The sequence below is a fragment of the Colletotrichum godetiae genome, assembly GCF_030913485.1.
Source record: "Colletotrichum godetiae strain CBS 193.32 chromosome Unknown BDP55scaffold_3, whole genome shotgun sequence".
NCBI classification, from domain to species: Eukaryota; Fungi; Ascomycota; class Sordariomycetes; order Glomerellales; family Glomerellaceae; genus Colletotrichum; species Colletotrichum godetiae.
The window spans coordinates 1,317,216-1,337,003 of NW_026851251.1; the positions used below are offsets into that span (position 1 = coordinate 1,317,216).

At 53.1% G+C, this 19,788-nt stretch overlaps 6 protein-coding genes across 6 annotated transcripts; 3 read left to right on the forward strand and 3 right to left on the reverse strand.

The window, feature by feature from the left end:
* Positions 1–2,863: 2,863 nt before the first annotated feature.
* Positions 2,864–4,425, forward strand: BDP55DRAFT_540610 (serine carboxypeptidase S28; the record flags this gene model as incomplete). The annotated part of the gene is made up of 2 exons (XM_060568138.1): positions 2,864–3,188; positions 3,248–4,425. 2 exons carry the CDS (start codon positions 2,864–2,866, stop codon positions 4,423–4,425), a joined length of 1,503 nt encoding a protein of 500 aa, XP_060435772.1.
* A 3,399-nt stretch (positions 4,426–7,824) lies between these two features.
* On the forward strand, positions 7,825–11,429 carry BDP55DRAFT_541570 (C-type lectin protein; the record flags this gene model as incomplete). Its single annotated transcript, XM_060568231.1, has 13 exons — positions 7,825–8,061; positions 8,130–8,248; positions 8,308–8,546; positions 8,606–8,720; positions 8,775–8,788; positions 8,844–8,865; positions 8,914–9,200; positions 9,486–10,179; positions 10,231–10,306; positions 10,356–10,858; positions 10,916–11,172; positions 11,229–11,310; positions 11,360–11,429. 13 exons carry the CDS (start codon positions 7,825–7,827, stop codon positions 11,427–11,429), a joined length of 2,715 nt encoding a protein of 904 aa, XP_060435773.1.
* Positions 11,430–12,932: 1,503 nt separating this feature from the next.
* Positions 12,933–14,206, reverse strand: BDP55DRAFT_723624 (initiation factor 2 subunit family protein; the record flags this gene model as incomplete). Its single annotated transcript, XM_060578774.1, has 4 exons — positions 12,933–13,034; positions 13,103–13,973; positions 14,039–14,111; positions 14,185–14,206. The coding sequence occupies 4 exons, from the start codon at positions 14,204–14,206 to the stop codon at positions 12,933–12,935; spliced, it is 1,068 nt and encodes a 355-aa protein (XP_060435774.1).
* A 918-nt stretch (positions 14,207–15,124) lies between these two features.
* On the forward strand, positions 15,125–16,003 carry BDP55DRAFT_541104 (uncharacterized protein; the record flags this gene model as incomplete). Its single annotated transcript, XM_060568184.1, has 2 exons — positions 15,125–15,295; positions 15,410–16,003. The coding sequence occupies 2 exons, from the start codon at positions 15,125–15,127 to the stop codon at positions 16,001–16,003; spliced, it is 765 nt and encodes a 254-aa protein (XP_060435775.1).
* Positions 16,004–16,557: 554 nt separating this feature from the next.
* On the reverse strand, positions 16,558–17,804 carry BDP55DRAFT_214401 (uncharacterized protein). Its single transcript, XM_060566019.1, has one exon. The coding sequence runs from the start codon at positions 17,605–17,607 to the stop codon at positions 16,603–16,605; it is 1,005 nt and encodes a 334-aa protein (XP_060435776.1). The 5' UTR covers positions 17,608–17,804; the 3' UTR covers positions 16,558–16,602.
* A 631-nt stretch (positions 17,805–18,435) lies between these two features.
* On the reverse strand, positions 18,436–19,602 carry BDP55DRAFT_689999 (radical SAM superfamily protein; the record flags this gene model as incomplete). Its single annotated transcript, XM_060576807.1, has 3 exons — positions 18,436–18,915; positions 18,966–19,219; positions 19,308–19,602. 3 exons carry the CDS (start codon positions 19,600–19,602, stop codon positions 18,436–18,438), a joined length of 1,029 nt encoding a protein of 342 aa, XP_060435777.1.
* Between the last annotated feature and the right edge of the window lie 186 nt (positions 19,603–19,788).

Sequence of the window (19,788 nt, forward strand, 5' to 3'; positions counted from 1 at the left end):
AGGGTTCAGACGAGTAGGTGGAAGACGCTTCTAGGCTCTCGGCCCAAGATACGGCCATACGTGGAATGATGTATGGTAACGTTGTATCAGAAAATGCATTTGAGCGCGTGTGATATTTCAGACAGAATTTCCGAGTGCGTTGTAATCTTGGGTACGAAGCTATGACGAATCCCCTCGCCACGGAGCGACCAGTCACAGGAAAATGTCGACCGGGCATAATCAGCATGAGAGCGTTAGAGAAAAAAGCAAAATAACGATCACCATGTTGGCTTACCATAAGTCGTTGCGTGGTGCACACGATGAACCAGATGATGGAAAGCGTTTACTAACGTAGAACACAGTACGAAAGTTTCCTAGTAGTTGCTAGGTAATTACCCATGACGCTACCGTGAACGTTGCGCACGTTCTCGTCACGTTCTCATCACACAATTTCCTCGTGGTCCGGAGTACTCTTTTTTTTTTTCCTGCTCGACAGTTTTCTATAGCGTCACGTGGGGGGATGCGTGTGAGTTGAGTTGATTTGAGTTCGAGTCAAGCTCAGTCAAGCTCAGTCAAAGAGGTCTCTGTACGACGCCGGCCTTGTCCGTCCCTAACATTGTTTCGGCACTGGAACAATGTCTCGACTTGGGATTGGAATGAGGATTACCGATTCCCAGGTACGCGTTTGGTAGCAGCAGCACTTTTGGCACACACACACACACACACACCTTCTGAGCTTTCGTCAAAAAAGATGACCGAAAGGGAGTGGCATTCCGCCCCAGCCCTTGGAACCCGTGGGTAGTTCTAGCCCGTCGACCCAGCCAGCCACACGGAATCCAGGGTGCCAGGGGTTTCTGCGTTGCGGGCGTTTATAAGGGTTTCGGTGACGACTACCCTTTTTGTTTGGAATGTCCTCACCTTACTCGAATGCGGCGCTATTTATCGAGGCTAGAATATATTTACCCAGTAGACGGTATATTCGATTCATGTTGATGACGACTACCGATGCCAGTCCACTATCATACCTAGTCCATAAAAGAGAGAAAAAGAAATATGGAACGGTGGCAGCGTTACACAGAGGATAAAAAGCCACGTAGACGGCGTTCGGGAAGCCGAGGGTTGACTCGAATCCCTAGACCTCTTTTTCTTTTCTACGTAGTGGTGGTGTCTCTGTCCTAGTCATGGACTACTAGGCTACGGGCTATGAGCTACGGGAAACTCCATTACTCCATCACTCCTCTTCTTCTTTTCCCTCCCTCACACCCGCGACGCCGCTAACATGCTGCTTTTCAGTTTCTCACCTGGCTTTCTGGGTGTGTGATCGTATCTTTGTACCACGCACACTGTCTATCTTTTTTTGACGCCTCCCGAAGAGAAAAATTGTCTAATCTTGTTGAATGATATTTTGCTGTCTCATCTGTTGAACGTGTGATCGACGCCAAGTGCCAGTGTGCGGTTTTTTCTTTTTGTGACTTGATTTGGTCCAGTATGTGTTGGGGAAGGGAAGGGGAAGGGGAAGGGAGTTCTCCCGGTCCGAACCGTGCGGTGGGTTCGGACGATGATGCCGACCCGACCGGAAGGTAAGGTAGTACAGGGAAGAGGGGGAGGGGGGAGGGGGCAGCGAGGCTCCGATCCGGTGTGGGGTGCGGGTCCGGCCCGGGAATATGGGACGGACGGACGGGATGGGGGCGGGCGGGACTACGGAACCCGAGACGATGAGCGGACCGAGAAAATGAAGGATAAGAATGCGGTGGCTCAGAAGAGAAGAGACAGTTAAGAAAAGAAACGTCCTCCAAGTGTAACCTCTTTCCAACGAGGATTATTGTTATGATCAAACCGTTGTTGGCCATCAAAAAGTTCATCCCAAAAATAGAAACTAGACCAGGTTGGTCATGCAGTCAGCTTCGCAGCCCAGCCCTAGAGGAGCTTCTTGCAGCCTAGGCAGCAGCAAAAACAGAAGAAGGATGCAGCGGGCATCAGCAGCAGCCTGCGAAAATGCACGGCCACACAGCCCATCCATGGAAAAGAAAAACAAAAAGAAGCGAGGCCAGCGACGCGGGTGACCGCAGCTTTTTCGGGGCTGAGGGCCCCGGGAGAGGAGGAACAAATCCAACAAGGCTGCACGAATAGCGACGACCAACGCGGCAGCGCCAACCAATCGTGCGTTGCAGGAGTCCCGTTCCATGAGCTCTAAGGTAGGATTTCCCAGGATTTGAGGGTAATAATAAGCTTAGCTTACTAGCGAATCCCACAAGAAAGCTATGGATGTCCGTACCATGTTGGCCCTACCAGGCGACCGCTTGGTTGGTAGATGAACCTGGGATGCTCCAGTCAAATCGTCGCTGGTCTATTAGCCAAGACGATTGCCTTACCTCGCCGACCACGCTGCCATTGCATGGTGGAGGCGCACGCGGAGGAGATGTTTTCCATCCCCCGGTCCAAGCAGGCTCTAGCCCGAATCACACCCTTCGTACATGGACCGGAGTCTGGTGTCCAGCGCAAAGGAAGCAGAGACAGATAATTAGGCTGTCAGATTGCCAGATTGAGGGCCTTCCTGCTGCGATATTAGCTTCTGGGCAATGGCCGGGGTTCTATTCCCTCTCACGGTAGTTTGCATTTGCGGTTGAGGCTGAGTGATGTTGCGGCCTTGTCGATGGACGGCTCAGTGTCCGAGGCTTACCAGAGCAGCCGGATATCGAAGGATATATGATCGAGACGGGCACGCTCACTTAGGCAGTCTAGTTGAATAGTCATCAGTCTCAAAATTCTGTAGATCATTGAGATCAAGATTTTTCCCTTTTCTCTCGTTTGTCACATTATCGAGTACTGTTTCACGATGAAGGCATCAATATTCGCCTCCGCAGTGGCCTTCGTAGCCACTGCGATGGCTGCGATTCCGGCTCCGCAACTAAAAGCGCCGCAGATATCACACTTCCCTAAGATGGGCGGCCTACAACCTCGAGCGCATTCGGGAACGCAAGTCCACGCCGGCACGTTTGACCAGTATCTCGACCATACCGACCTGTCCAAGGGCACATTCAAGCAAAGATACTGGTATAATGCGGAACACTGGGGTGGCCCAGGATATCCGGTATTTATGTTGAATGGCGGTGAAGGTGATGCTGAGGGCCTGACCGGTTATTTGGAAAACGGCACCTTGACGTACCTATATGCCGAGACGTACAAAGGCGCAATAGTCCTGATGGAGCGTAAGTCAGCTGTTTGAGAGCCCGCAAGACTATGTGTAGACTGACGCTTACTTTTATAGACCGATACTACGGAAAATCTCTTCCCTTCAAGACTTTCACAGCCGACACCTTGCAATATCTCAATGTGCCGCAAGCCATCTACGACAACACCCACTTTGCGGAAACCGTTGAGCTTTCTTTTGACAAGAAGAAGGGTGCCAATGCAGACAAGTCTCCTTGGGTGTTGATCGGTGGCAGTTATCCCGGCGCCCTCTCCGCGTGGACATCTGTCATTGCACCGGGCACGTTTGCTGCCTATCATGCCAGCTCTGCCGTCGTCCAGGCTATTGATGATTTCTGGCAGTTCTTCACTCCCATTGAGCAGGCCCTGCCGAGAGCCTGCTCTGCCGATGTCAAGCTTGTCATCAAGCAAGTAGACAGCGTGCTTGAGAAAGGTTCCGCCAAGGAGATCGATGCGATGAAGGAACAATTCGGCTTGGAGACTCTTGAGGACAATGCCGACTTCGCGTGGTATCTGCTGCAGCCCATAATCGAGTGGGCACACAACGAGACTGCGGTGTACGAGTTCTGTAACTATATCGAAACGAGCACGAACAACGGTAACGTCATCAAGGGCACTGAGACGTCGGGCGTCGGTTTGAAGGCTGCGTGGAAGGGATACACATCGTATATGCACAGCCAGTATAGCGAGGCGTGCGAAGGCGAGGAAGCATGCGACTTGTATGGCAAGGCGGTGGGATACAACAAACCCGACGACCTCAGCACCGATCGCGCCTGGACTTGGCAACTTTGCAACGAGCCCTTCGGATGGTGGCATGTCGGCCCGCCCAAGTCAGACGGCACCAATATCGTGTCATCGCACGTGCGGCCAGCCGACCGCCAGCGCCAGTGCGATCTCCGCTTCCCACAGACGTTCGGATTCAAGCCAGCGAGCTCTGAAGGGTTCACCGCGGCCATGTTCAACGACTGGACTGGTGGTTGGAACGCCACATTCGAGAATGTCCTCTTCTGCGACGGCGAGCATGACGGTTGGAGGTCGGCATCGATGAACTCTGATTACCGCCCTGGTGGACCGGTCAAGACCACCGAACAGACGGCTACCTTTGTAGTTAAGGGAGCAAATCACGTCCCTGACTTTCTTCTGAACAACGGCGAAGACAATGCCGCGATTATTGCGCAAGAGGTGGAGGTAATTGGCAAGTGGATCAAGGCTTGGAAGCCGAACAAGTCGTCATAGTGGAACCGGGCCGAGGAGAATTCATAGTGTTTTAATGAAATAGCATTGGACGGCGTTCATGGCGGCTTGTTTGGCAGCTGTTTGCTGGAAAGGGGTGTTTGAGTATTGGTAATACCTTTTGCATACTAGATAGGACTATCCCTCAAGAGAAGACTTTGCATACCTGAAAGACACATCCCATGTTGAAGCATATTTTGAAGAGACCAAAGCTGAATACTTCACATGTGCTGAAGCCGCTGGGTCGGGTGTTAGAGAGTTAATCGTGAAGGCAGCTTGAAGGAAGTTCGTACGTCGAATTGGTCCCTAGTAGCAAGGCCAAGATATTTGAGTGACCCATGCTACCTAGTAGCACACAGATTGCCGCCTCTACATTGTCGTTGTGAAAGGTTGGATGAGTGGGAGATGACTCTTCCCGAGAAACACTTTACGATGGCTGCTTCCCACATTCGCAACGAACGTTCCTTACCCTCGACGCCGGTCCTACTTTCCCATGAGGCAGGACCATCGTGCATCCGACAACTTCTCGGGAAGCGGCGGGGCTGACTAGTCATTCCTTCGCCACATGTGACTTCTGGTACTGCCCAAGGTGTACTCTTCCTCCGTCCGGCTCGGATGCAGATTGCAGAAGTCTTACAAACTCCTCACCACGCCTATGATTATCAATCGGCCAGTAGGGCGTCCGTCATCTAACGCCTTATTCACTTACTACTGTAGAGGTGAATCATTCGTGCTGCTGTGTCCATGACAAATGTATAGTGCTCACTCAGCCTTGTTGTTGGTAGATATTCATTCTCCACAATGGCGAGAACGAAAACGACATCGGACAATGTCCCCATGACAATACGGGTAGATGGCGATGGCATCGGAACGGTGTCCGTCCCCATGGCCCCACGAGCGTCTTCTGATGCGGGCCGCCGTTCCTTATCTATCTCCGAGAACTCAGGAACCTCCTCGATTGGCCCCGGCGCCCACCTCGGACTACCTTGTCACTGCTCGAACCGGCCGAGTGATCTTCAGAGACAACTGATAGATAAGCTTATCAGTCTGGGGGAGATCGAGCTGCTCCTCGCAGTTGGGACGCCCCCCCAGCACCAATGTCACGGGAACTTTCCCGTCTGTGGCCTTATGCAAGGAACAAGTGATCCAACTGGTTCGCCCGAAGTCGAGATTGCCGAGCAGCGTCAATCTGGCTGTCAAACAAAGGCAGATGTCGATACTTACCCATCTCGCTCTACCCATACTTGACCGAGCTTCACCGAAGGTGTCTGACCCCCCCCCCCCACGGAGGACACCGGCACCGGGCCGGATTGTCTTGACCACGCCGGCCAAGGGGCCTTGTACGGATGCATATTGGCGCAAGAATGCTCGGCCATATACGATCCTTATTACCTCCGACGATGATCCCATGCCCAACATTGTCAGCATCCATCGGAAAATACGGCAATGCGACAAAATCCTCCGTGGGCTGTTTCGGACTACAAAGCCTACTGGGGTTGGCAGACACGAAGAGAAGCGGCACGGAGGTAACACCGACACGCAACAGCTTCCCCGCACTCGTGGACGGAAATCATGTCATGCATAAATCGCGCTTTGCTGTCGAGCTTCCCTTTCGTCGCCTTGACTTTTGCCTTGCAGTATGGCATTGTCATAAACTGCGCTTTGCAACGGGGACAGTCGATCGGCACGCCCTTTGGGTAACTCAATTGGAACGGTACCTGATTTACCCCGCCCTCGTGTGGAATCTTTGGCTGTTCTTTGGGTGCCAGGTACAGCATCAATAGTTCAAAAGTACTATGAGAAAGTTAACCGAGAGCCAGGACTTTTGCTGCCATGTCCCGCCAGAGGAAATATGACGTCGACATATCCTCACCCACACGCAGTATGACCCGTTGTTGTCGGTAGGATTGGTCATCTGGGTGGGCTGAGGCTCACCAAGACGTGTCGTGTAGGTGTCGGAACCTCTTGTGGCCCCTCCCCTCTACTTGGTCTCACGGTCTCACCCCCACAGCCTTCAGGGAGGTTTGCAGCTAACCTGTGCCGGGGTTGCAGCCTTTGTGCCGATCTGGAAGCCCAGGCCAACAGGCGCTCCTCGTCTTTGGTGGCACCTTGGATACCGGTTCACACCGTGACACCCACTCGTGGTAGTTCGTGACGTTAGTGTAGGCGACGTCGCCAGTCGATGGAGAGCTCTCCAAGAGCTTCGGAAGAGCTTCGAAGAGCTGTGGCAACTCTTGAGTTGCAACTAAGCTGGCAGATATCCTAATTTCTGCAGTCAGCTTCGCTACTGCTCTCCTAGCGCCGAATTGCCTCGAACTCTAATCCTCTCAAGGAGCCTCAAGACCGCGATAGAGAGCTGGCCTGGCTGTATTAGATGCTGCCCGCGATTGATTTGTTGGAAACACCCGAAAGCTCTGCAGGCTCTCTCCGGGGGCTCGTTCTGGAAGCTGCGAGGATGGGCTTAGCCGCGGGGAAGTTTGTATCGAGTATGCAAAGTAACCTTCTCGACACACCTAATAGTTGCGGTTTCGAACCTCACCAAGATGCCGCACAACTTTCTTTTTCGCCAGATGTCTTTCGACAAGGCAATGACTGCCAAATAAAGGTCTCTTGAAGCTTACCCTTTCCCGCGCGGTAGGGCGCAACAACGGCCGCTTCCAACATCCCAGGTAGCACAACTATGTCGAATCCGGTGATCCGCGTCGAGCTCCAGCAATAGTAGCGTGGCTGCCCCCTCGGTGGGGCGTGGGATACGCCTCAGATGACGTCCGCTGATTTGCTCAACTGCAAACCTCTCCCACTCTCTGTCAAGGATGAAGCTGTCACGCTCCTCCTCTATCTGCACGTTATGACCAAAGAAATTGCACTGACTGGTACAAGGTCCACGGAGCCGGAATACCTTTAGTGTACTTCCGAACGCAGTGTTCAATGGGTTGCCGTCTCACCTGATACCATCTCTGGCGCTCGGTACCCCGATCGTACACATGCTCACGCTGGCTGCCAACATCCCCAAAATACTTCTCAGCTCCGTCAAGTAGCTGCACTGTAGACTAGAATGGCAAACCATGGCCCGCCGAGTCACTAATTGTACATCTGACAATCCACACTCGACACTTGGTACACGTCTCGAACCTGCCCTATTGCTAGCATGGCAACACCAACGTGTACCGTCGTATGCTTGCCGGCGCCTCCGCCGGTCTGGGAGGACCCAGGTAGCTTTGCTGTGGCCCCTATAAGGTAAAGGTACTCGTCCGTTCTTCTCGTCTCGAAAGCACATGTTGTCTTGCACATGCTACTTTCAACATTCTTCATATAACCTTGACCTTTGTTCCTCTTTCTGGTATTCGGCCTGTATTCAACACTCAAGCCACTGTCTCTCCATAAACCCAGTCACTTGTCACGATGGGCTCTCTTGCTGTCTCTCAGGACAGCGTTTCTCACGCCAGTATTAAAACGACTAAGCAGCAGGCAGCACAACCAGTGGGCAGTCATGGCCTTGACATCATCGATATTCGACGCGTTGCGGTTGAAACAAACTTGAAGGACGACATCATTTCCATGTGGAGCCCCACAAACGGACCCCGGAGGCTGCCGACCCTGCTTCTCTACAATGAACGGGGCCTGCAATTGTTCGAGGATGTAAGTGCTGATCGAGTGCTCCTCAGCTCAGCCACATCTTGCGTGATCAACGCTAACAATTACCCCAGATCACATATCTGGAGGAGTACTACCTGACCAACAACGAAATCGAGGTTCTTGAGAAAAACTCAAAAGAGATCGCTCAGAACATCTCGCCAGAGTCTATGGTCATTGAGTTGGGAAGTGGGTCAGTGATCACCTGCTGAATGATGACTCGCCTGAGATGATCCTGACATTTTCTTGAAGCAACCTTCGCAAAGTTTGTTTATTGCTGCAAGCTTTTGAGGACGCCGGCAAGAACATCGACTACTACGCACTCGACCTCTCCCGAGAGGAATTGGAACGCACGCTTGCTCAAGTTCCCGATTTCCATCACGTCAAATGCCATGGCCTATTGGGGACCTATGACGATGGCCGGGAATGGTTGAAGCAGCCGTCTAATCTGGCGCGGACCAAGTGCATCCTGAGCTTGGGTTCAAGTATAGGTTGAAGAACCCCGATCTTCGACGTCTAGCTGCAGGCACGTTGCTGACTATTTGTCTAGGTAATTTCGAGCGCGATGATGCGGCAGGTTTCCTCAAGCACTTCAGCGACGTCCTGACGCAGTCGGACAAGTTGTTGATTGGACTGGACGGATGCTGCGACCCTTCCAAGGTCTAGTAAGTTTCTGTTCCATATCTCTCAGCTCTGCAGCTAGCTAAGATCAGTCACAGTCATGGTTACAACGGTAAATTCTCTGTCCATATTCACTCAATTCATCTACTAATACCTAGAACCCCAAGACCAGAAAGGAGTAACTCATGCGTAGGTGACATGTACCATTATATCATCCACATTTACTGACCTCTATAGGTTCATTCTCAACGGACTCGCCAATGCCAATGAGATCTTGGAAGAAGAGGCCTTCAAGCTCAAAGACTGGGAGGTCATCGGCGAGTATGTGTATGATGACGAAGGAGGACGTCACCAAGCTTTCTATTCGCCTGTTCGAGACACATACGTTTTGGGAGCACTTGTAAGGCAACATGAGCGCATTCAAGTTGAGCAGAGTCTGAAATACTCCCAACTGGGAGCCGAGAATTTGTGGAACATGGCAGGCTTGGTCGAAACGAACTGCTGGACAAAGGGAACCGAGCATGGTAAGTGAAATCTTTTTCCTTGCATATGACCCCGAGTGATCAGGGCTGGTGGTGACCACCCTTCACGAAAACGATTCTGCACCCCATAAGCCTCCCCCACGTTTGGCCGGCTACGTGGATCCAATTGCCCAAAGTGGCACTATGCAGTCTCCCGATCGTAAGATAACGGATCTCACTGGTTGTAATGCGATCATCTGACTGAGGTCCAATTTTTTATATTTCGAAGCGAAAACCACTTACATCATGATGGCCCAATCTTCATTCCTGAAGCTGACTTGATCGTAGGAATCCATATGATTTCAAAGAGGAAAATGCCTTTCAGTCTTCTACCCGAACTTTATGCTTCTTCGCCCTGTCCTACTCTGGACGATTGGGAGGCGCTGTGGGCGGCATGGGATGCTGTTACACAGCAAATGCTTCCGAAAGAGGAGTTGCTGGACCAGCCCATCAAGCTCCGCAACGCCTGCATCTTCTATCTGGGACATATCCCGGGCTTTCTAGACATCCAGTTGTGCAAGACTACGAAGACACCTCCAACTGAGCCGGCAAACTTTCAGCCAATGTTTGAGCGGGGCATCGACCCTGATGTTGACAACCCAGAGCAATGCCATTCTCATTCCGAGATACCTGATGAGTGGCCCGCGGTGGGAGAGATTCTCCAGTATCAGCAACGCGTACGGTCAAGACTTCTTGCACAGTACCAGAGCGGAATCGATAAAATCCCCAGAGTTGTTGCTCAAGGGATCTGGGTGGGATTCGAGCACGAGATCATGCACATGGAGACGCTCCTTTACATGATGCTCCAGAGCGACAAGACTATTCCTCCCCCTGATGTACTACGTCCGGACTTCAAGCGCTTGGCCAACAAAGCTCGCCAGTCCCGGGTACCTAACCAGTGGCACGATGTACCTGCTCAGTCCATTGTTCTTGGCATGGACGAGCCTGATCTTGACGCTGGCGTCAATGGATACTTTGGCTGGTAAGAGATGGTTACTTTGAGAATGATGAACCACGGCTTATATTGCGAAAGGGACAACGAGAGGCCTGCAAGGAAGGCCGACGTTCATGCATTTCAGGCGCAGGGACGACCAATCACAAATGAGGAGGTGAGTGATGAGTGATTCTGCAAGACCCGAGCAGGGCTGACTTGAAAAGTATGCGCAATACATGTTTGAAAATCACATCAAAAAGGTTCCTGCATCTTGGGCCGATGTTCAAGCCGCAGAGTCCGATTCTGACACGACTGTTGACGCTAATGGACAAGCGTATCTTGCCAACGGAAATACAAATGGCCATGTTAATGGAGTCAACGGGCATGCAAACGGGCACGTCAACGATCACACAAACGGTCACACAAACGGACTTGTCAACGGTACTGCAAATGGACACGTGAACGGGCACCAGAACGGGGACAGCATTATCCCCGACTCGTTCCTTGACGGCATTGCAGTCCGCACAGTTTATGGCTTGGTCCCGCTGAAATATGCTCTGGACTGGCCCATCTTTGCATCTTTTGATGAACTCTCTGGCTGCGCAGCATGGATGGGAGGTCGAATCCCGACGTTTGAAGAGGCTCGAAGCATCTATACTTATGTTCATAACTCGAAGAAGATGGAGGCTGAGCGAACATTGGGCAGGACGGTCCCAGCAGTCAACGGGTATGTTGACAATTCAGAGAAGTGAAATAACATGATCTGATAAGCTAACGTCCATAGCCACCTGTCGAATGACGGAGTCGAGGAGACACCACCAGAGAGGAAGTCACTTGAGGCCGCGAAGGCTCGATCGGAGCTTTTTGCGGACCTCGACGGTGCCAATGTCGGCTTGCAGCATTGGCACCCGGTTCCCGTGACGGCCGACGGCGGTCGCCTCGCGGGACAAGGTGAGCTAGGAGGCGTCTGGGAGTGGACCAGCACGCCCCTTGCTCGCCATGAAGGGTTCGAGCCCATGCCTCTGTACCCTCAGTACACGGGTAAGACGACACTTGGACTTCCCGAGACTGGCATTCTTGCTAACGATATACTGTAGCCGACTTCTTCGATGGTAAGCACAACATCGTGCTTGGAGGATCGTGGTCAACGCATCCCCGCATCGCCGGCCGAAGATCATTGTGAGTTCACTATTGAGATGCCAATAACTACCCTACTAATATTTCGCAGCGTCAACTGGTATCAACGAAACTACCCCTTTGCCTGGTGCGGCGCAAGACTCGTCAGGAACATTAACTAAGCAGTCTTTTTTCTCTCTCTTAATTGGCTTTCATCTGAATACTGTAGCATTACCTCTCTTAATCGCTTCCCTTCTGGCAAAAGCTCTCTGTTCAACACCTGCTTTTGCCACGCGAACAACTCAACTTTGTTCGCATCATTCCCTTGGCACTTCATTCCAAAAGCTTGAGCATCTATTTCATTTGACTTGCTGGAAGCATCATTGGGCGGAAACGAAAAGGAATCAAGGGGCATTCACATGGGCTTCCTATCTCGGTGTATCATGTTTCTTCCTACTTTGGGTTCATGATTGGGCTTGGCTATTGTTAATTTGATATGAAATTGGGAAATTGGGCATCGAGGAACGTTTTACTGTACTACTACTTTCGCCAAACCAGGCGACTTCCGCCGACTTGAGCGAGAAATCATCAATCAAGATTCACATTCGCTAAACCCCTTCTAGTTGAAGATCTATACCAATACTGAACGAACCAAGATTCACCCGTTCCGTGATACCACATCTTCGGTTCCCGGGCAACTACCTACCTACCTACCTACTTCATAAGTTACGTACTGCCACTTCGGGAACAAAACCCAATTGCCGAACACCCATCCATCCATCCCCGCCTTTTCCAACCCCCGGACCAAGAAAAAAAAAAGTTCCTGCAAACCCCTTGGCTGGGGGTATGCAGGTCATACTGCGCGCGTGGACAGTTTCCACATTGCGGCAGTGACGTCAAGAGGCCGTGGGGGTCAGTCTCCTTCGGTTCGTCCTTCTTGGACCTTCCCGTCTTTTGTTGTATTGTGGGGGAGGGTATCACGAACAAATTACGAGTGCAGGCAAAGATTCGTGAAGGGGGGGGGACGGGGGACGGCCACCTTGCCCGCCTCATCGTGAGGTGTTCCTGTCACCGCCTGCACTATGTAGATATGTACTAGGTATAAACTGTACGAGTTTTCGCCTTGCATGACTTTTCAGTCGCATATTCTCGTATACATGAACGAGTGATTCGGCGGGAAGTCCAGACTGGAAGCGTGTAATGCTTGGGAAATTCAACTTTTTTTTTGTTTGGACTCCGTCTTACTTGACTAACTTGCTTATGTTGAGTTCTAAAACAGGCATTTCTTGCCGACCTGTCTCTCCCCGTCATCACTAGGACAGTTTCCCCGAAAAGGCGCCCGCATAATCTAACCTGTGACCTGTTCAAGTGAAAGGTACCTTACAGGTGCCCAATTCACGGCCACTACTTTTGTAAAGCACTTTGACCCATGCGGCTATGACCCGCTTGCCTTGCTCTGCGTGCCTGCATCCTAGGTCCCGGAAACGCCGACCGCTCTATATGTCAAAGGCCGGATTCTCGTCTCCACTACACGGCCCCGGTACATCCGCGGCCGGCCGGCCTCGTTGGCATCCACCGCAACGCGGAGGGATTCTCCCGCCCAGATTCTTTTCATCGCTAGGCCGAGGCCTTCATGTTTTGAAATCTTACGTCCGAGGCGGGTATATGTTTGTTGGGCAGTGAGATCAACCGTTCAAGCTGCCGTAGATGTCGAGAAGCTGCTCAAACACATAACTGGGCAGTTTGACGCCGTTCTCTGTCACGAGGTTGGAGATGAAGTCAGGGGGCTGTGACATTTTTGTTAGCAAACAAGGGTACTCCAATCAAGAAAGCGTGTCTGCGGTGCAAAACTCACAGTGTAGTCCACGGCATCCTCGGGCTGCTTGCTGGCACCATCCGTCCGGAAGTCCAACACATGCTGCTGGAAACCGAGATCCCGCTGGTCCAGGGGCACCTTGCGCACAAACTTGTGAGACTCGGCGGCGACGTAAAAGGGCAGACTAGCCTGCTTTGCCAGCTTGGCGATCTGGTAGGTGCCCATGCGCGAGATGATACCGCCGTTCTGCGTGACGGCCTCGGCGCCGACAAAGACCATGTGGACCTGCCTCAGCAAGCCGAGGACGTGAGCGACGGCGGGCTCGGCAATCTCAGCGACTGGAATGCCCTTGTCGCGGAGCTCCTTGACGACGCGGTCCGACTCGGCAGGGCGGTGCTCGTCGCGGACGTAGACGACCTTGAAGCGGACGCCGCCGTCGCCGGACTGGTCTGCGGCGCGGAAAAGCAGGTTGGAGACGGCGCGGGAGGCGCCGTGGGTGAGGACGACCTTGCCGTCGCGGACGAAGCGCCAGCCGGCGTCGGCGATGCGGTCGCGGGCGGCGATGGCGCGGGAGGCGAAGAGGCGACCGTTGCGGAGGAGGTGGGTGCGGACGGCTTCGAAGGATTGGTAGGGGGAGGGGGCGGCGGCTGCCGAGGCGGATACGTTTGCGCCTTCTTGCTGCTTAAGCGAGGAGACAAGGTATTGCAGGAAGAGGTCGGTGCCGGCCTGGAGCGGGACGGGGTTGTTGACGGAGGCGTGGAGGGTGTTTGAGGCGCGCTTGACGAGGTCGAGGGTTTCGAAGACGGTGGTTGTGCCTGAGGCGTTGAGGAGGGAGATGAGGGCTTCGATGGCGGCGACGGGTTTCGTCAGGTCTGCGTCCTCGAGGAGGGAGTGATATGTTGAGACGATGCTGGTGGGCGAGAAGTTAGCATTGTCTCAGAGGTTTTGCTGGGGACAGAATAGGTGGTGCTGTACTCGATGGCATCGCTGGTCTTAACGCGGATGGGGATATCGGAGGAAGCCTGGGGCTTTTGGCTGTCGCCGGATGCTGTATGGACATCCTGTGAGTATTCATTTCATTGCAAGTGACATGCTTGATTGCAGGTAGAGGGGCAGCGTACGTGTCAGGTCGCCGGTAGCCATGGTGATGTCTGAGAAGAAGGATTCGATTCGGAAGATGGGCAAGGCCCTGCGCAGCATGCAACTCGTGCGCAAATGCTGTCGATGTTTGGCGTGAAGTTCGTCAAACAGGCTTAAGATTTGACCGGCGCGAAAAGAGAGAGTTCGGTGTGGGGGTTTTGTGGTGGGACGTCGAGTAGAGAGTCGCGATGGCGGGGTGTGGTGTTGAAGCTCTAGGAAATTTTGGGCAAAAGGCAGTGACTCAATTCCCACGAGTGACCGAATGGAGCTTGCCGTTGCGCCCAGTCCCAGGGATTGATGGCTCTGATTTGGCGGGGTAGTTTTGCTCCAGTCTGGAGCCCTGGAGGGGCTCTCCTTTGACCACACTGGAAGCTCCGATACGTGACTACCTGGCCTCCCACGTCATTTCAATGTAAAAAGCAAGTACCCACCTATCTGCTCCGTACCCTTCCAGGTTGCCCTCCGATCCCGTACGCAAGGTGCACACCTCCGTCCAGCCCCCCCGTCGGTCAAGGGTCCTTACAACACCACAGAAATAGCGGTCTCATCGCCCTGTACGGAGCATCGTCACCCTGAAAGCATCCCACTACCGACAGCGGGGTCCCCTCCACTCCCGAAACACTGACACCAAACAATGCCCAGCTAATCAAGCTCCCGTCCTTGTAAGCCTTCATCTCCCTTTCCCACCCCCCTCCCCTGAATTAGAATACAAGGAAAGCTGTTCAACCCCGTTCTTTCTTTGTCTTCCATTTCTCCATCATGAAGCTTCCACATCTACACGATCCAGACACTCGTAGAAGCTCCCAAGCACACCATCTTACCCCTCCTTGATAGCAGTCGAAGCTATATCCTTCCCTCCTCCTACCACAACCACCACATCTACAACACCATCACGGTAGTTCAGACACACAAAAGAACACAATGGAACAACTCGATCCCACAACAGGCACCCCCCTCCCCGCCGACGCAATCCAACGCATCCTCTTCATCGCCTCCGGCGCCCACGTCTACAACATTCCCCCCCTCACCTCGAACAAGGGCTACACCGCCGCCGGCTGGACCGACCGCCAAATCTTCACTGCGCGCCTCCGCGTCCTCGAAACAGCCTGGGAAACCACCGCCGCCGCCCTCCCGACACCCGTAGGCGTAGGCTCCGCCGTCGTCCCCGTGGCCCCGGGAGCACCCGCGGGCATAACCTCGAAAGAGAATCACATCAAGGTCGACATCGTCCTCGAGGACCCGTCCAACGGCCAGCTCTTCGCCGCGGCGCCCTACACGTCCATCAACGCCGTCGAGCCCGTGCTCGATTCCTCGCGCTTCTTCGCGGTGCGCGTCATGGACGGACAGGGTCGCAAGGCGGTGTTGGGCGTCGGCTTCGAAGAGCGCAGCGAGGCGTTTGATTTTGGCGTTGCGCTGCAGGAGGCGCAGAAGAGTTTGGGGCTGCTGGACGCCAGTCACGCCAAACAGGCTGCCGAGAATAGCAAGCGCGCCGAGGAGGAGAAGAATAAGGACTATAGTCTCAAGGAGGGCGAGACCATCACCATCAACTTTGGCGGGTCAAAGATTGGGCGTCGGTCGAGGACCGAGTCTGGGTCCGAGATCCCCGGCGGAGGAGCGGGAGGGTTGCAGGGTTTCTCTCTGCCGCCGCCCCCGAGCGCGCCGAAGAGCGGTGGTGGTGCTGGCAGCTTCGGATTGCCGCCGCCGCCGAGTGCTGCTAATGTCCGGGACAAGAAGAGGGAGAACAGGAAATCCGCACAGGATCTGGGGTTCGACGACGGCCAGTTTGGCGAGTTTGCGTAAGGGGCTGCTGGCTGGCTGCCGCAGAAGTGTCACGCACGAGCTGGACGGCTGCTGCTATATACAACAAGGTGTTTTCGTCCCGCAGTTGGAAACGAGAAAAAGTAAGCAAAAAGCTCAGCTCCCTATGATAGGGAGCCTACGAAAGATCCGAGGAGACTTTGATTCGCCCCAAGGGATTTTTGCAGGATTCGAACCTAGGACCTATGGGAGCGGGGCTATTCAGAACCTGCTGACATCCCCCGCCACGGCATGGTATTTGGTGACAGATTCAAATAAATTTGTTCACTATAGACTTATGGAGGCGGCGGCAGCGGGCGGTGAATCAGTGAGCCTGGGATGGATGGGTGGTGGTTGTGGTGTATTCACGGCTGGGCAGGAATAAACAAAAAGTCCAAAAAGAGACGCGTTGAGGAGTTCGGGGGCGGCCCTTTTTTTTCTTCTGATGATTATATAGTAAAAGAGATTCCCTACCCTGCTTTGCTGCGAATACTATGTCTACCAATGCCATGAATGAGACGTGAAAATGAAAGCAGTACACGCATGCTGGACTCGTCTATATGCGCCTGTCTGCCTTATAGCCATACCTAGTCCTGATAGACCTACGATACTGGCTCGTGTGCCTTATCGCCTGGTCTACTTATCCCCTCAACCCCTGGCCAGAGGCTTTTCATTGATGGAAGACTATCCCTTCTGCTCGATGTCAGAAGTGAAATCTCTCTGCTTGGTTTAGTGTCTTGGACCTCGTTGACGTCCTGCTGCGGTTCTTCCGCCCTCTCTTCGTACATAAATTGTAAGCCATGATTTCCCAAGTCCTCCGCAAGAATTTCATCAGAATGTTGGTTGTGGTTGGTCCACAGTTCAGCTGGCACTGTATTATATACCTCATACCCATGCTCTTCAAACCGAGGCGCCGCCACGTCCCACGTGTTGTAGACCGGATGGCAACCCGCGGGAAAGAAGACGGCGGAGGCAGCATCAAACGGCGTCGGCATCATCGATGTCACATCGGAGAGAGTCGTAGCGTAAGCGGCAGCACCGGGTGAGTCGACTGCCCACCACGCGCATCTTCGCTCGTAGAGTTCGTTCTGTATCTGGACCCACGTCTCGCGGCTCTGGAGCTCCACGTAGATATCGCTGAGCCGCAGTAGAATGGCCTTCTTTTGTGCCGTGGCGTCGGAAATCTTGCTCTTGAGCAAAGCTATCTTCTTTCGTGCCTTGCGACGCTCGTCAGACGGCAGGCCGCTGTCAACATTCACCTGAAGGGTCGACAGCTTTCGCATGAGCTCGATCTCGCGTTCGTTCTGTTTGCTCAAGGAAGCCATCAAGTAAGCCTTTTCCGTGTATGACTGCTCGGAAAAGTTCAGTGATGTCAAAGCTGACCACAAGTTGGTAGGTGTGTTGATGTTGGTTCTCGGATTCGGGCATCCTAGCCTCAAAACAGGCCGAAGTGGTGATGGTACTGCTGGTGTATAAAGCATTCTTGACCCTATGCGGTCCGGTAGGCTTGTAGCATTGGTCGAGGCCGAGTCGTCGGGCGATGTTATAGAATCTTGAACATTGATGCTGGAAGGAACGAAAGCTGGAGCTTCGACGTACCGATTCATAGTGAGAAGCACTGACAAACGATGGATGGTACTAGTGTCGATAAGATTGCTTTTCGAGAAGGAACCGTAGGCTCTTTCTGGTCAGATATAGGTTGTAACCAATTAAGGTCGATTCCCACTGTGTCCCAATACGGCCAATTCGAGACAAAGGTCAGCTTGAAGGGTGCAGAAGTATGAGGCTCCCTCGCCGCGGCATCCCCATACGCGAGACCGAGGGCCTTTATCAAACTCGATGAAATAAAGATGCAGTGACCAAAAGAAGGCCCGATTCAGTCTGGTACGTCTGAGAAAGAGACATTTGACAAGGGCAAACAGTGGCGTAGTCGAAGCTCCGGTGCGATCAGTGCCTCCAAACAATGTCCGAGATCACAGTAGATGCGGCCTGCCCTTGAAGTATGCATTGCAGACAAACCCATCTGCTTGTGCTGGCAGATGAACATGGGCAATTTGACCTGTAGGTTCGTCAGCCCAATAGTTCTCAGACGTAGAGCTGAGGCGAATGAACGGCCTAGGAGCTACTGAAACGCAATTGTGGATTTGGTTATTAATATGAGAACCGAACGATTAAGGAGGGCACTATGCCAGCTTTGATGCGATTGGTAGCGAAACAACCACGTCACTCACATAGCTGTAGTCGTTGTCGCCATCATTAAAAACGGTCGTGCCGTTGGTCTCATCCAGACGAGCACCCTTGCTAGAGAGGCCTGGATCGCCATACGTCTGCGGCCGTCCTACCCGTGCAGGGGCATTCCACACCTTTGAGGAGCAACTTCCAAGCCTGTCATAATGGCACTTGCCGTTGTTCCTTTCGACGCAAGGGATTCCTTTTCAGATGTTGAAGCCTTCGTGCCGAGGAGGGTCGCAGAACCGCCAGAGACCAGCCGCTTCCGCAGCTTTTCGGACCGAGGATACCTCGTCTCCCGATACGGCTCGGTTGATTTCGCTATATCGGACCTCGTCGTCCTGGTCGATGCTCTTTTTGCGTCTCTTGGATTTGCCAACGTGCGCATCCGGGTGGTACTGCTCCATAATGTTGACGAAACAGTCTCTGGAAACTTCCTCTGCCAAGAACTGCATTATCCGATATCCCTCTTGCTCCTTTCCGGGCATGACAAGATGGCGTACTAGAAGGCCACTCTTGGCGATGCCATCTCCGGTAAAGCACAGGTCACCAACCTGATTTTGCATTGCTTTGATGCTCTCGCGGGCCGTGGCGGCATAGTCGTCCGCCTTGAGCAACCGCTTGGATGTCGCCGACTCCCATACCTTGAAATCAGGTAGATAAATGTCCACCAGGCCGTCAAGTAGCTCAAGGAAGCTAATGAATCAAAGCTGGAAGTGTTGTAGATGATAGGCACTCGCAAGCCGCGCTCCTTCGCATGCAGGATGCTGAGGACAACTTGAGGAACGACATGTTCCGGGGTGATTAGGTTGATGTTGTGAACGCGGCCAATTTGCTGTAGCTTGACGTACCATTCGCCCAGCTCCTCGGGCGTTAAGTCTTGGCCGTTACGCTGATGTGCAATGTCATGATTCTGGCAGAATACACAACGCAAATTGCAACCCGAGAAGAATACAGCGCCACTGCCATTGTGTCCCTGGACGCAAGGTTCTAGATCGTGGTCAGTATGTCAATCTTCTGCATGGCCTCTGAAAAGTTGGAATAGACGTTGGATGTGGAGAATGGGTTTACTCCAGACCTTCACCAAAGTGCGGAGCAATCACGTTGACTTTGGTATCATTGCCAATCAGACACATTCCAGTCGTCTCGAAACGGTTGACGCCGCAGAGACGTGGACAGAGATTGCACTTGGACAGATGGGCGTAGGCCTTTGATCGCTTTTTGGATTCATCGATGGAGGACAAGGCCATGTAACGGGGTGTGTAGTCGTCCAGGAGGAACGGGGGCGCCAGGTGGAGGTAGCGGCGAGCGCCCGTCGTACTCTGGCAAAAGATCTCGTATCTCCGTGCTAAGGCTCGTCTCAAAATGTTCATCTTGCGAGTTTAAACGTGACAATCCCAGGTGGAAATGGTGGAAACATTTCTTGCGTCACAGGCCGATGGGAAGGAGGAGAAGTGACATTACTTCATGTGTCGTGCGATTGGCTCAAATGCCCAAAGGTGGGTCTCCACCCGTCCATCGATTGATAGCGAAGGAACTGTCCGTCCGTGTCGTCTACG